Below are 16,320 nucleotides of genomic sequence, written 5' to 3' on the forward strand. Positions count from 1 at the left end.
CTAGCCTCTCTTGACAATGTGACCAAATATGTAAGATGAAGTCTGGCCATTCTTGCCTCCAAGGAGCACTCTGCCCTTAATTCTTCCAAAGACAGACTTGCTTGTCATTTTGGCAGTCCATAGTACTTTCAATGCAAATGCATCCACAATGCAAATGCATCCATTCTTCTTTGGTCTTCCTTATTCAATGTCCAAATCTCACAAGCAAATGAGGCAATGGAAAATTCTATGACTTGAGTCAAGTTCAGCTTAATCCTCAAAGTAACATACTTGCTTTTTAATACTCTAAAGAGGTCTAAGAGTATTAGATTGACCTAAATCAATGTGTCTTTTGATCTCTTGACTGCCGCTTCCATGGACACTGATTGATTGTGGATCCACGCAAGATAAATACTTGACAGCTTCAATCTATTCTCTATTTACCATGATGCTACCTACTGGTCCAGTTTTGCAGATTTTGGTTTTCTTTACATTGAGTTGTAATCCGTACTGAAAGCTGTGATCTTAATCTTCATCAGCAAATTCCTCACGGCCTCCTCAATTTCAGCAAGCAAAGTTGTGTCATCTGCATATCACAATTTGTTAATACGTTTTCCTTCAATCCTGATGCCACATTCTTCTTCCTATAATCCAGCTTCTTTGATTAGATGCTCAACATACACATTGAATAAGTATGGCGAGGTGATAAAACTCTGATGCACCCCTTTCCTGATTTTAAACCATGCAGCGTCCTCTTGTCCCATTCCCCCGACTACCTCTTGATGCGTGTACGAGTTCCTCATGAGCACCATAAAATATTCTGAAATTCCCATTCTTCTCAAGCCTATCATAGTTTCTTATGAGCCACATAGTTGAATGTCTTGGTATTGTAAATGAAACACAAGTAAACATCTTTATAGTATTTTCTGCTTTCAGCCAAGGTCCATCTGACATCAGCAATGATATTCCTTGTTCTACATCTTCTTCTGAATGTGGCCTGAACCTCTGGCAGCTCCCTGTCAATGGACTGCTACAACCGTTGTTGTACGCTCTTAAGCAGCATTTTACTTGTGTGGGATATCAAGGATATCGCTCTATAGTTTGAGCATTCTATTGGCTCACCTTTTTTTTGGAAATAGGCAGAGAAAGGAATGTCCATTTCAGCTCACAAATGGCTAAGATATTGATATGTATGCATTCCATTTCATTTTTGACCACTTCCAATTCTCCTAGATTCAAACTTTATACATCCTACATTCTGAACCTTAGCAGATTTTGAAGTGGTTTCCCCTGTCTTGAGTTGTGCCCCAATCTGCACATGAAAACCCTGAAGCATCTTTGATAGCATTCTGCTGCCATTCATTGGGCCATTAACATGTTAGTGGCAACTCCTTCTGAAGTGGGGTTCCAGTGCTTCTTTGTTGCTATCTGAGAGCTCTGCTGACACCTGTCCACTTTGGGCGACCCTGCTGGGCTTCCCAGTAACATAGCTTCCAGCATCACAGTAACACACCCATCCAAACCACGGTACAACACACCAACAGAAAAGTGGCGGCATGCATATGTGGTGACAAAAAATTCCACGGCTTCAGTCAGGTGCACCCCAGACCTCAAAGTGGCCCCTTGGCTTTTCAACACTTGAAAGAGATCTTTTGACCAGTGTGGTCTGTCAATCGATTTCATGGCTGCTCCTTACATGGTATAGATTGTGGATACAAGAAAAATGAAATCCTTAACAGCTTCAGTCTTTTTGCCATTTGACATGTTGTTTATTCATTCCATTGTGAGGATTTTTGTTTCCTTTAAATGTATGGTGTAATGCACACGAATAGCTAGTGAAAACCTCTAGCACTGTGTTGGTGTGTTGAAACATTCTATTGGCATTTTCTCAGTTCGTAAGAGTCTTGTTTCCTTCACTCCTTCATTGCGCTTGGTGTTTCTTCAATACCCTTAGCTTCTTGATCATGCACTACCTCCTGAAGTGATCAAATGTCAACCAGTTCTCTTTGGTGCAACGACTGTCTTCCTTTCTTCCTTTTACGCTTCCTGCATCTTACACTTTTTTCATAGAATCCTTCAAATGTTGTAGTTTGAGGCTTCCTCCCCTTCCTCCCTTCCCATTTGTGCTAAGCAGAGTTTATTAGTTGTTTGATTTTATAACTCCAGGCTTTTCATTTTCTATATAATACGTTAACTTCTAGAGCTACCCTCAAAGTATTTCCGTTGAGCTTTTTTGCTCCATCATTTCTTCCATTCGCTTTAGCTTCTCCAACTTTTCATGCAAGTTTCTGAAACACTCCAGATGCTGATTCTGGACTGCTTTATTTTCTGTCTTTTTATCCTTAATAATATTTTCTTCATTTTGATGTACTTGCCACAATTTATCTCCCACTATTTATCTAACCTTTAGTTGTTAGTGTTCAGGGAAACTAATTTATATGAGAAGGTATCTGAATTCAGATGGGAGAAACCATATTTTCACTCAAAAGGACTTGTTTTAAGTTTCTTCCCCTTCATATGGAGCCTGCGTACGTGCGGCTGTTTCCCTGTCATGTGTCCCACAGGCTGTCCCTGGCTTTGCTCGGACAGATGATAATGACTTTCTCCATTACCATTTTCCACAGATGTAACTGACGGGATTTTTGTGTGTCTAATCTAGTGAGGTCTATGTGCATAGCTGTTTGTCACTGAAAAAATGCAATGAATACATTGTTGGCCTTGCAAACTCCTTGCGATCTCTGAGATCGTTTCTATCATCGAGGCCATAATTTCCAGTTATGGGCCACTTTTGCTTTCTCATCACACATAATTATCAATGTATCTTGATTGCATATAAAGATCCATTTCAAATTGCAGGATTGGTAGATATATTCATTATCCTCCTTTTTGGGTTCCGTGGCTCCTGCATAAATTTGACTAAGAGTCATATTAACTGGTCTTCTTAGTAGACATACGGGTATCACTCCATTGAAGACAGTGCTCAGCCCAGGAGAGACCTGAAAGTGTTCTTTAGATGATGACTGCAACACCATCCCCTTCCAGGTATCATTCACAGAGTAGCCGCCCATGTGATCGCTTGATTCAAAACAGCCAGGACCAGGACACTTTAGCTCACTAACCGCCAGGACCTCGAGCCCTATGCATTCCATTTCACTTTTTGTTTTTTTGGTTTGGGTTTTTTGAAGTCTACCAAGGATAGTGAAGTGTAAGCAATGGATCTCTAAATGGTACTGTTTCCCTGTAATCTACCCCCCCCCCCCATCCCAGGCAAGAAACCAGAAGCTGGGCTCACAAGTAAAGCATTCAGTTTGGGTTCAATGGGTGCACCAGGTAGCTGGTTAGTTTTTATATTATTTTATTTTTTTCTGTTTATTAATCTCAGCAGTTTTACACCCTTATAGAATATATAGGCACTGGTAAAGAAAATGCAGGATTGGTTATAACTGTAGGAAAAGAAAACACAAAAATATTTAAAATTATGAACTCATCATCTGCTACATGCAGTTTCCTTGGTCTACTAACCCCAAATAATCATTCTCAGTTCTTCCTCCGGATCACTCTTGCGGATTGAAGCCTTCCACTTGTTTGGTGGTTGTGCCCAGGCTTTGTTTACCACAAATTATTAGTTTTTGAGTTTCATTCATGGGGCTATTTCAGCAATACCTAGCAAAATGCTATCCACATATTGGAACAAGTTGGGGGTATAGTGGTTACCATTCGGCTTTGATCTGGAAGGTTGGCAGTTCGAAACCACCAGCCAGCTACTCCTCAGAAGACAGGCTTCTCTATTCCCCCAAAGAGTTCTAGTCTCAGAAACCCACAAGGGGGTTCACTATGATTTGGCATTGACTCCATGGCAGTGAGTTCATTTTTATCAGATATATAAATGAATAAATGCATGTAAATGGCTTTACATTTTTTAGAAAGGAGAAAAGAGGATAGGGATTCAGATAGAATTTTTCAAATATTGTATTCTAAAATGTTCTTTTAACAATAACTTTTTTAAAGGAGCTGGTTTCCAAGTGGTTTCTAAGGAAAACTCAGGTGCAAATGTAATAATGATCTCAAATGAATTCCAATAGTAGGTGAGATTCTCAGTTTGGTGTTAGAAGTCTCTGGGGACTTTCTCAATATGAACAAGAATTTAGCAAGCTATCATTAAAGGGGAAGCCAGTGGAAGAGTTAATCTTCCAACAAGGTGACCTTTTACTAGGGGAGGGGGGAGGAGGAATCCCTAGTGGCATAGTGGTTATGAACTGGTCTGGTAACTCAAGATCAGCAGTTCGAAACCACCAGCCACTCCAAGGGAGAAAGAAGAGGTTTTCTACGCCTGTCATAGAGTTGCATTCACAGGGGCAGTTCTACCCTGCCTATACAGTTACTATGAGTCAGTATTAACTAATAGCAGGGAGTTGTTCTTGTTATATTTCAAAATCACTCATATACTTACATCATGAAGTGGGTAAGCGGATGAATAAACATTAGAACTTAGAAGTCTTTCGATCCCAAACCTTTTCTTCCCTTCTTCTGTGCCAAAAGGACACCGTGAAAGAATATAGTAAACCTGGAAGGCAAGCATGGAGACACGGTCACATTGCCCCAAAGTCTTCCGTCTTCAGTTATTTTCACATGATTAAAACAATGTTCACTTCATCGGAATGTAAATATCGGTGGTGACTCCAGAAGGAAGCCTCTTTTTAGTGTTTAGGGGAAAATATAATGTGTAGGTTTACATGAAGCTTGTGATTATTTTAGCTCCTGGGTGTCAGAATTCCCCAGTGTCCTGCAGTTGAATCATAAATCAGTTTGCTTCGCTGGCCCCACGCTCTCCAAGAGTCCTTTTGCGTAATTCCTAGATCAGTCATCAGTTCAACTGGAGGCTCATATCGGTGCTAATAATATAGTTATGGAAATATGGGATAAAATTGATATGTACCCTGATCCAGATACCTAAGTGTAGTAACTCCGGGTTGTTCTGCAGTTGGCAAAACATACCTCTGCAATGGCTCCGCAAACGCTCTGTTAGTGTCCTCCCGCATGTAAGCGGGACTTTGGCATCCTTTGTTCTTTTATTCCGGCACGTTCCATTTGATCTGGTTTGGGCTGGCAAGACTTTCAGCTTACTCCCATCCTGCAGCTCTTATTTGCACTGTTTCAGATTTATCTCCCTTACCTCCTTTACATCTGTCTCCACTCAAGGGTTATTGGTTGAGATGGTTGTTATCTGGGAATGGATACTTTGTCTAATTTAGCCATCACTCATTTCAATAAGAGACACATATTTGATCTTGGTACACATTTCATGTTTTAGGCAAATTAATTTTAGTTTTTGTAAATAATGTGACCAATATCAACTAGTCTACATACCTTGCAGCATTGCCTTAGGAAAGATTCACTAAAATAAATATTCTGTCTTGGCCATGGAAATAAATAGGTAAAAGAGGTATGGTATTCTCAAAGGAAAAAAAAATCTTGATTTAAGGAAGGTCAAATTTTAGGCCAGAAGATCAAGGGGATAGAGACTACTGAAAAAAAGGGAAGAGGAGCTATTGGCTGATATTGTACAATATATAAAACTAAATCAAATACACTGCCATCAAGTTGATGCCAACGCACAGCGACCCTATAGGTCAGGGTAGAACTGCCTCATTTGAGTTTTCGAGACTGTAACTCTTTGCCTGAGTAGAAATCCCCATCTTTCCATAGAGGAACAGCTGGTGATTTTGAACTGCTAACCTTATGGACTGCAGGCCAACATGGAACCACTATGCCACCAGGGCTCCTTTGCACACTACACAGGACACCCATAGATACTATGAGACAGACGGAATTCCTGGTGGCACAGTGGTTAAACACTCAGCTGCTAACCAAAAGGTCGGGGGTTTGAATCTACCACCTGCCCTACTTGAATAAAATATGGTACTCTGCTTCTGTAAAGATTTACAGCCTTGGAAACATGTAAAGCAATTTGATTCGGTTTCACAGGGTTTCAGTGAGTTGGAGTTGACATGTTGGCAATACATTTGGGATATTTCTCCAGATATGTATATAATTTTAGATCATTGAGTTTATATGTACAAATGTATGCATACACAAATATTTGCTAAACTGATCTTAAATGCAGACAGCTCAGGAAAGGGAGGGTGCAAACTGAAACTGTAATTCTTCTGTTAATGGTAAAAATAATCTCCACACAGTCTATATCTATCTTCCATATTCTATCTCAATGAGTTACCCTATCACAGGAATTTTATTTGAACATCTTTCAATAGCTGCTTTGAGAGGGTTGTCTGGTGGGGTGGGTCATCTTTGCAGTGATATGGGCACCTTGCTTAAGGCAACATAAGATACAGATCTTAAGAAAATTTGTAGTGAACATGCACATAAATAGATCTTAACCGATATTTTACTTTTAGCAGAGAGCACATATAAATCTCTCTCTTGGTGGCAATTAAAAAAAACTTAAGAGGTATTCATGAAATTCCACCTTGGTTACATTTTATCCCTTAACACTGAAAAGAAATACTATGGAATTCAATAAAATATTTGTATCTCTCATAAGAGTATAAATGATGGATGAATGAGATCAATAATTATAACTAACCCTATTGCCCCTATACTATGTACCAGGCACTCTTCCAAGTCTGCGATATGGCTCAGCTCTTTACTTTTTTTGCACAACCACTGGCGGGGGTATGAGTCCTACATGGTGGGACAGATGCCTCGATGCTTTAGGAGACAAGTCTAAGTGATCAGCTTGACCAGCCTGGAATTACCGCTGGAACAGAAATATTTCTATTCAGAAGACTGAAAATGGTTTTCCATGAAGAAAGAAAATCTTGCAGTTTCTCAAATCGTATCTCTATAGAAGGAAAGGAAAACATTTTCTTTTATAATTCTCCCTCCGATTCCCCGAGGCTCTCATATGGAGCTTCCACGTTTATAAAATCATCCTACCAAACTCTTAAAATCAGGATCTTATGGCTCCCAGTTAAGTGCTCTTTCCAAGATTGCATGGTATCTTTTCAGGTCTCTATGCTCACTTTCAACCATTCATTCGTAAACCACAATTTGACATGTATGGAGGTCACAAGGGTCAAGTCATCCAGAATTTGAAGCCTCGACCCAACATTTATTCAAATCTATCCCCCCAGCCATGTAGACTGAAGCATCAAATAGGAAGGAACATGTACCGACGTGCACACAGTGATGCATTTTTTACATAAAGAGATAGGCAGAAAGGTCTTCTCTACCTACAATTCTGTTTCTTGCCGAGGACGGGAAGAAGGTTGCCTTATCTTCAATGAGGAAGAGCTCCTGCCGATGTCTGGTGAATTGGGCCGTGAAATATTCAGGATGAGGACACTTCAAATTCTTGGAAAGCTTCAGTGGCCCAAGCACACAGCTAAAGGGGTTTTGAACAGGTAGGGGAATGTCACTCTCCTTTATAGGCATTTTCATTCCCAACACCTCAGCATAGGTAACTAATACCTCCCAAGGGGCATGGATCTTGACAAAGAATGTTTTTCCATCTTCAGAGTCCTGTGTAAAATGAAGGCAACTTAACAGAAAACGTACTGATCTGCTTATTACAAGCAAAGTAAAGAAATAAAATTGTATAAAGCTTATAATTAAACATGTTCAGTACTTGCAATTTATTGAATTATGTTTAGCAAAACTTCTAGAAAGGCATATACTAAATCTATATATGCACACACATACACACGCTTTCTCATGCAGACACAGAGTCCTAGTGGTACGGTAGGGTAAGCTTTGGACTGCTAACCTCAAAGTGGCAGTTCAAACCCACCATCCTTTCCATAGGAGAAAGACGAGGCTATCGGTTTCCAAAAAGCTTAAGAAACAAACAACCTCAGAAACCGTATATGGAGTAGCTATGAGTTGGAATAAACCTGATGGCAGTCAATATGCAGTGAATACACACAAATATATATGTATATATGTGTGTTATATATTTAAATATATAACATACATATATGCATGTGCGTGTATGTATATGTGTGTGTCTGTATTAAAAGTTCATGTAGGCTTCTAAAATGGAGAAACAGAATTAAAAGATAATACACTTCTTCCATAACATTTTTGAAGCTCCTATATATCTATATATCTCTCTACATATATAGATATACACACACACACACACACACACACACACATACCCTTTCCTTCCACAGAGTGGCTGGGTATTCAACAATCACCAACCTTTTAATTAGCAGCAGAGAGCTTAACCAAGGCCATATCAGGATTGATAAACTATATATATAAAACATTACATTATAAAAATATATCATATATTTATCACATATATGGAAAGAGCAAAAAAGCAAGAGAAAACGTTTCTATATATACTTATGTACACATACATTTATTCTTTATATACATAGTTTACTCAATGTAAACTCAGCCCCAAATTCACAGTTAAATATGTAGTCTGAGAAATCATTTAGTTTTAGAGACAGTTCTGAGCTCAGAATTATGTTTAGGTTATGAGAGATAAACATAATTTAAAATGTACTCATTTATATTTATTTAGCTTCTAGGCACAACCTACACATCAAGAATGAACTTTAGATAATAAGGATTCATTATAGAATAGAAGAAGCATCAAGTTATAAATTGTGTGGTATAATAGAAATTGATTAGTTCCATTTCAAAATGGGATACATTAGAACTCGAGGTTGTATTTAATACAAAAGTATTCTAGAGCTTTGGGCAGGTGGTAAATGAAGTAGGTCTTTCAAAACAACTTAAGAGGGAATTGTAGAATACCAGTAAATGGGAGGGGGTATACAAAAACCTTGACATAGTTATACAATAGAAACAAATGTCTTGGCTTCAAAGGTTGTCCTGGAAGTCACTCAAATTAATTAGCTAGAGGATAGATAACAGGCAGCCTTCAAATTAGACAGATATGTAGCAACAACGTCTCCATTGTCCTTATTACCCTGGTTGGAAATTATGTGTTTTTGTTTTCAAAGTGTTCCATGAATCATCTCACATTCAGGGCACTAGGCTCTTTGCTAGGAAAACCAGAGCCTCTACCAACTCAAGCACGTATATGCGTCCCGGGGGACAAATGTACTAGTCTTGCTTCCACACACACAGTCTATCCTGCCAAAGGCCAAAGTAAGTGGAAACAAGAGTTACAACTTCACATGTGTGGCATAAATTAACAACTATATTTACCCTTTTGTCTTCAGTTTCCAACTCAAGACCTGATTTTCTGAGATTCTTTTCAAACTCTCTTCTTCTATCCTATGGCAAAACAAATAAACATTATGCAGAAAATTTTCTCAGTCCTATCCGGTGATATGCAGACCTCAAACCCATGGCTTTCAATGAGTTTCTCTGCCCAACCCATGAGCTTGAAAAAACTTAGTGTGTGAATTGCCCTAGTCTCCGTCACAATGTTCTTTCTCTTACCTAGACAAGAATCATCAAAATGAGTAAGAATGTGAAAAACAGGCAATGGGTCATAGGAAAATAGAGATTAAAAGAAGCATATTTTCTTTTTAAGTGGGGAGAATTAACAGCTTCTTAAATGTGGAAGGTTATGGTCAAGAAAAGAAAAATAAAGTACAAATTATAATTTAAGGAAGAGAAAGTTGCAATATTGAAGGAAAAATGGAAGGAATATACATAGCCCCTATGCCAAAAATAATTGTTCAACATTCAACCCTTCAAGAGATATCATATGATCAAGAGATAGTACATGATTATATTAACAATAATCACTAAGGTGTTATGGAAGGAAGAAGCCTAAGCTGCAATGAAGACATTACTGGAAAACAAATAGAATTTCAATGGAATGTTTCCAAAAGCTGATGAAGTACTGCAAACACACGCTAGTCTATGCTAAAAAACTTGGAAGACAGCTTCCTGGCCAACTGACTGGAAGAGATCCATACTTGTGCTTATTCCAAAGAAAGGTGACCCAACAGAACACACAAATTATCAAGCAGTATTACAAATATCAAATGCAAGTAAATTTTTCCTGAGGATCATTGAAAACGGGAGGCAACAGTACCATGACAGGGAGAGGGATTCAGAGGTAGACATGGGACGAGGGAGGTCATTGCTGAGGTCAGGTGTAGTGTGACTCAGCACAGGGAGTACTAGATTGATGTTTACCTGTGTTTTATTGACTATGGAAAGGCATTCACCTGTGTGGATCACAGCAAACTACGGATAGCATTGAGAAGAGTGGGGATAGCTGAGCACCTCCTTGTGCTCACACAGGACCAAGAGGCAGATTCTAATGAGTGCATCACTCAGAGAAATAGTCTGCAGCCCTCCACTGACCACGGAGACAGGTTAAAGTGTTTGATTTGGGAGAAACTCATGCATGGATGCACGAGTAGTGATTAATTTTGACTTACCCTTGTAGTGGATATTTATTGAATGTGTCTTCTGCTTGATCCAGCTTTCTCAGTGAAGTAGAAAAGTGTGGTCAGCTACGTTTGAAGATGGAAAGATGAATCGGAGGTGTAAGAGAGAAGTCATAAAATAATTACACAGGAGAGTAAGTGAAAGAATGGATCACGGATGTAGTTGTGATTCCCAGGCATCATTGGGGACTCAGCTGAGGTCCACTGGCTGACATGAAGTAAAACCAGGGACGGCACTGTGTGTTTCTTTCGGCAGCGGTGCTGGCATATGGTAGGCAGAAAGCCGGATGAGGACAGAGACACTGGTAGTTGAGTGGTAGATTTCTCACCACCATTCCTGAGAATGAGGCAGGATTCCAGGGCAATGTACTGGATCTGTGGTCACTGCTTGACTATCAGCAAAAGAGCTGAGCCCGAAGTGCCAGTGCCCCGCTCTAGACAACCAGGTATTGCAGTGAAAAGAGAAGAGCATATTTGGTATTTCTAAGGCTGAAGAAAAAATCCATGCCTCAAGGGATAATTTTTAAGGAATCTGAGTCAAAATCAACCTGATGGCAGTTGGTTTTGTTTAGTTCTGCTTTGCATATGAACAAAATATGCAACAGATATGCACAGGACACAGCAAAAGAAGGTGGAAGGAATACACAGCTACTACATCAAAAATAATTGGTCAATATTCAACTGTCTCAGGATTTAGCGTATGGTCAAGAACTGATGGTACTGAAGGAAGAAGTTCAAGCTTCACTGAAGCCATTGGTGAAAAACAAGGTGGCAGAAATTGATGAGATATTGTGGTAGTTACATCATCTGGTGTCAATTTGGGACTTGAGAGGATTAGGAGTGAAGGGGTGGAGTCTACTCTCTCAATCGGCCCATAGCCAATGAGGCCTCTGTGTGGGCCTGGCCTTCCCCTGAGAATTCTGGGAACTCTGATATTTCCTCCTTGAAGGTGGGAGATGCTTCTCTCTCTCAGTTCACTCCCTTGGAGAATCTCTACTGATAGGACTCAAGACACAGTCCCTGAGAGACATTCTACTGACATGACACATGGCACTATGCTGACAGACCCCGTGCCCTGGGAACTGGAAGAGCCACGTGGAGGCCCCTGCCAGCACTGAGATGTTTCTACTACCCCTGGACCCATAAGACTTTGCACCCACTAGCTTGTGATCTTCCTGTATTCGGCATCATTGCATGTGTCGTGAGTTGGAACAGGACTTTATAGATCTCTATAGGACTAACGGGCTGATATTGGATTTATGGACTTTATCTGGACTGGGCTGGGATATTGTCTCAATAATCAACTGCTCTTGTATATAAAGCTCTTTCTTATACACATTTAAATGTCTATGAATTTGTTTCTCTAGACTACCCCGGCTTACACAGATATCCACTGAGATACTTCAACAAATGGATGTAACACTGGAACCACTCACTGATTTAAGCCAAGAAACGTAGAAGGTAGCTACATGGTGGCCAAAGGGAAGAGATCCATATTTGTGCCACTTACTGAAGATCAAAGAATGTGTCCTTCAGTATGGACTACAGCTCCACATAAGGAAAAGGAAAATCCTCGTGACTTCCACAGTAGGTGACAGCATGATAAACAGAGAAAAGATAGAAGTTGAGAAGAATTTCACTTTACTTGGATCTAGAACCCGTGCCCATGGAAGCAGCAGTCAAGAGATCGGGGAATGCACGACACTGGGCAGATCCAGTGCACAAGACCTCTATGTAGTGTGGGAGATCAAAGTCATCGCTTTGAGGACAATCATTGGACCTAAACCGTGGCATTTTCACAGGTCCGTATGCATATAAAAGGCAGACAATGAAGAGGATGGTAGGGGAGTTGATGCATATGTGTGATGGTGCTGGCGAGGATAGCGACTATATGACTGGACCGCTAGAAGGACATCAATCTGCCTCGGAAGAAGTACAGCTAGGCTGCTCCTTAGAAGTGAGTTTAGGAAGGTTTTCTCTCAATTATTTGGAACATGTTAGGAGGGACAACTTCCTGGAGATGGACCTGCTGCCTTGTACAGTCAAAGGTCAATGGAAACCGAGAGGAATCACATCAGTACCATGGTTGCCACATGGGCTCAAGCGTAGCAACGAATGATGCAGTCCTGCGCAGGCTTTCTTGTTTAAATGGGGTTGCTCTCAGGCAAACTGGATGTCGCCACAAGAAGCCATCGTGCGGGGTCACCATGAGTCATGAGGGGACTGAGAAACCACGAGCAATGACAACAAAGACAGGAAAAAGGTACACAAGAAGCAAAAGGGACAATGAAATTGATGCTAAACATCCCGGTAGGAAAGAGGGGTGGGAGGTCTAAGACAAAAGCAAGAAGTGCACCAGAAAGTCGTGCATGGAAAAGATTATAAAGGGGTTGCAGTTAATACTTGTGACAAGCTCCAAGGGCAAGGAAATTGACTGAGATGGGGTACTAGCTAAGGTAATTAGAAAAAAAATGTGGGGAGAATTCAAGAAAGAGGTCAGAGGATCAAACTAATTTATGTATGCACAGAAATCATCGAATTCAAAACATGAGCATGTTGGAGAAGGTGAGAGGGATCCAGGAGCTAAACTTCTCCAACAGTTAAAGGGGTGACACCGGGATCCCAAAGATGACAGCAACAACGCAAGGGAGAGCTCACTGGATCACTAGGCTTAGCAGTCAGGAATTTTAGGGAGAAGTGAGAGTAAGTGCATTGCCATCAACTATAAGCTACGTAGGTTAGGTACTTACCATATCTCCAGCAAAGGATTGTGGAAGGCAGTGGTTCTCAACCTGCCTAATGCCACGGCCCTTTCCTACAGCTCCTCAGCTTGTGGAGACCCCCCAACCACATTATTTTGGTTGCTACTTCATCACTGTAATTTTGCTACTGTTATGAATTGCGAGACCCCCCCCAAAGGGGTCACGACCCACAGGTTCAGAACTGCTGGTGTAAGTGGGGGGGGGACCCCTGCTACTGGATAGGTGCAGGGGAGGGAAGTTACAAACCAATGAAGTCAGGTTTGAAAAGGAGTCAGAAAAGAGGTGAATGAAAATGAGGATGGGCCATGGAGTTCAGAAGTGTGGTAGAAGGGTGTCTTGAGAGAGGGACGCAAAAAGGGCAAGAGCTGGATATGTGCATGGTCTTTGAGGGACAATAACTATAGTTTGTAAAAAAATTTACATGACATTTCAGATTTTGAATATAAATCAATGTATGTGTGTAGGATAATTCAATCCACTATTTCAACTATCCAATATTTAGTAAGCATTTCTTAGGGTCAAACCATTGTCTTGGGCTAAAGAAAAAGTCCTTGGGCCTCATGGAATAATGGAGACATGTTAAAGATGAAGGCATAATAAATGGAGACATATTTTAAAAAAACAAACAATATGTGATGGTATAACAAAAATGAAATATGATAAGGCTATGAAGCATCAAATAAAGTCTGTTCCAGTAAAGCAGATTAGTTGTTAGTTTCCAAAACTGAAAATTGTATACAATGAAGACTACACTCTGACATGGAACTCAAATTTCATACCCCCATTGAATATCTACAGAGAGCTAGGTAAGGCACATGCCAGCGACTTGGAAGAAAATGAAGAGAAGTTGGTTCCCAGAGGCCCCGAAGTGCCCCTGCTGTATCACACTTTGAGTGTCGTGTTGCCTGAGCTCTCAGGATCACTCCTGCGGCCTCCGACTTACACGACATCAGTCCCTGGGGCGCCTGTCTCTGACCACTGGACGTGGTTCTGTTCATTCATCCTGTTTCCCATTCACTGGGTACTTACCACCTTTACGTCTTCTTTCTTTATGTCATCCACATAGGAAAGCACAAAATCAATTTTCCTGATCCCATCTCGGAAGTAGACAGAATCCTTACTCTGCGCACTTTTTTTAAACTGCAGGAGACAGAAATGGTACATCTTCAAATGGGAGTCTTGTTCCCCAATTGTAAAGAAATACAAGGCATTATCCACAATTGTGTCATCAGCCCGTTTTTCAGTCCTGAAATGCTAGGGCAAGACAAATACCCCCAGTGGTAAGCTATGCTGTCTTAGAATGTGAAGCTCCCATTGAGGTGAGGCATTTATCAACATAACAACAAAATTCAGGAGAAAGCTAAACATGTTCATTACATGCACACACAATCAACATGCTACAGCTATGTTAAAATATATCATCAAAATACAAAGACATTCATCTTGAAATATACATTCACATAGACTTGTTATTTTATTAAACAACATTACCAATGAGTCAACAAAAGAATTTATTGTTCTACAAAACCCTGATGGGCATAATTAATTAGAGCCTGATTGATCAGAAACACATTATAAGAAAACCAATTGGTGATTAGTACTTGTTCTGTGTTCTCATAAAATTTTAATTTTTTAATTCAATTTTTGACGAGCTAAAACCAAAATCAAGGCGCGGTTATGAATTAGAAAGCAGGTAGCTTGCCAGCTGGTCTCATGCAAAGCTTTCTTCATCATCAGTTTCCCAGGTGAGCTCAAAACCAATACTGTCTGCATTTGATTATCATTTCTCTCAGTGGAATAGGCACAGCAACAAGTTCAAGTTTCCATGATTTTCTCTTTCCAAATGGCAGAACAAAGCTCCGGGACTCTTTCAGCAAAGAGAGGTTACATGTGTGTGTGAGCTGGCCATCGCCAGTTTGTGAGCAATATATTTAACACTTGCAATGGCTCCCCCGTCATGTATAGAATGATTCACATAGAAACCTAAGCGGACTTCTCTCACTCTTTGGTGTGTCTACATTGAGCTTATCTGAACTTCGACGTCCACTTGGCCTTCACTGAAAAGCACAAAGGTACTCTGCCCTGCTTCTCTCTTTCATCAGGCCAGACGCCGCAGCACAGGGAATGGATGGAGAGCGGGTGTGCGTGAAGAAGACATCAACTCCCCTTTGTCTGAAGTCTATGGAAACTGCAATTGCTCCCAATCCTCAGGAGAAGATGGGTAGCAAACGAATAAAGAAACAAACAAAAAAATTCAGAGTCTCGAGCTTAAGTAGCAAAATACAGTAATTCACTGTTTCTGCCACCATTTCTGTACCCCAATTAAAAGGTGTCTATTTACCCAATTTTCCTAAAAGAAAGAAAATCTGAGATCACTAGGACTATCATTTTATTCAAATATTTATCACTTAAAGAGGGAAAGAGGAAAGAAAACAGAATAAACCATTGGAATTCTTGAAAATCACTGCAGTATAATCATATCTTATGGTATTTACAAAAATTTTGTAAACCAGTTGAGGCAGAAAATGTCCTTGTTCTCTTAAATGTAAGTAAAACATTAAATTAGGAAGAAAAATAACAGTCCAATTTTCCTAAGTCTGTGGTAGTCATATTCTGTTTTTTTTTCCACTTTTAAATTAATGCATAAGGTATGTAAAGTGCTCTTATTATTCTGATAAGCTAAATATAGATCCACCAAGAGCGGGTCTGGTTGCAGAAAATGTACATATGAAAATTGAAACACTAAGTAACTATACTCAGAGTTATACGCAGAGTGTTTGAGAACTAGAAAATAATTTTTAAAAACTTTTAAAAAAAGCTCCATTTTCCTAATTACTTAGTTAAAATTGGTATATTTGTGTTCCTTCTTTTGAAAGGTAAAGGCTATCTAGGAAACATATCAGTATGTTGTGCCCTCACCATAAAGGGTAAAGTAAAATATAATTTTAAAAAATGCTGTAAATAACCATAAATGAAAATGGCTGGAAGTCATCTAGGGCAACAACAACAACAAATCTGATTACACTGCTATATATAATTAAATATTATAAAAGTACATCTAAAAAATTGGCTCTAGGCAAAACATGAAGATGATGATTTGCTTGTGTGTGTGTGTTTGCTTAGGGAGCCCTGACTGCACAGCAGTGAAGCTCTGGGCTCCTAACCCACAT

The 16,320-nt window shown here is 39.9% G+C and overlaps 1 protein-coding gene across 1 annotated transcript in view; it reads right to left on the reverse strand.

The window, feature by feature from the left end:
• Window positions 1-16,320, reverse strand: part of ANO5 (anoctamin 5) — a 97,434-nt gene that overhangs the window by 51,489 nt on the left and 29,625 nt on the right. Inside the window, exons 2-5 of the mRNA XM_075547695.1 lie at window positions 14,180-14,404; window positions 9,187-9,255; window positions 7,237-7,521; window positions 4,430-4,543 (exon numbers count right to left, since the gene is read on the reverse strand). Coding sequence (XP_075403810.1) covers window positions 4,430-4,543; window positions 7,237-7,521; window positions 9,187-9,255; window positions 14,180-14,404 — 693 coding nt within the window. The remainder of the gene's footprint in view (window positions 1-4,429; window positions 4,544-7,236; window positions 7,522-9,186; window positions 9,256-14,179; window positions 14,405-16,320) is intronic.

This window comes from Tenrec ecaudatus, chromosome 4 (assembly GCF_050624435.1).
Source record: "Tenrec ecaudatus isolate mTenEca1 chromosome 4, mTenEca1.hap1, whole genome shotgun sequence".
In the NCBI taxonomy this organism is placed as follows: Eukaryota; Metazoa; Chordata; class Mammalia; order Afrosoricida; family Tenrecidae; genus Tenrec; species Tenrec ecaudatus.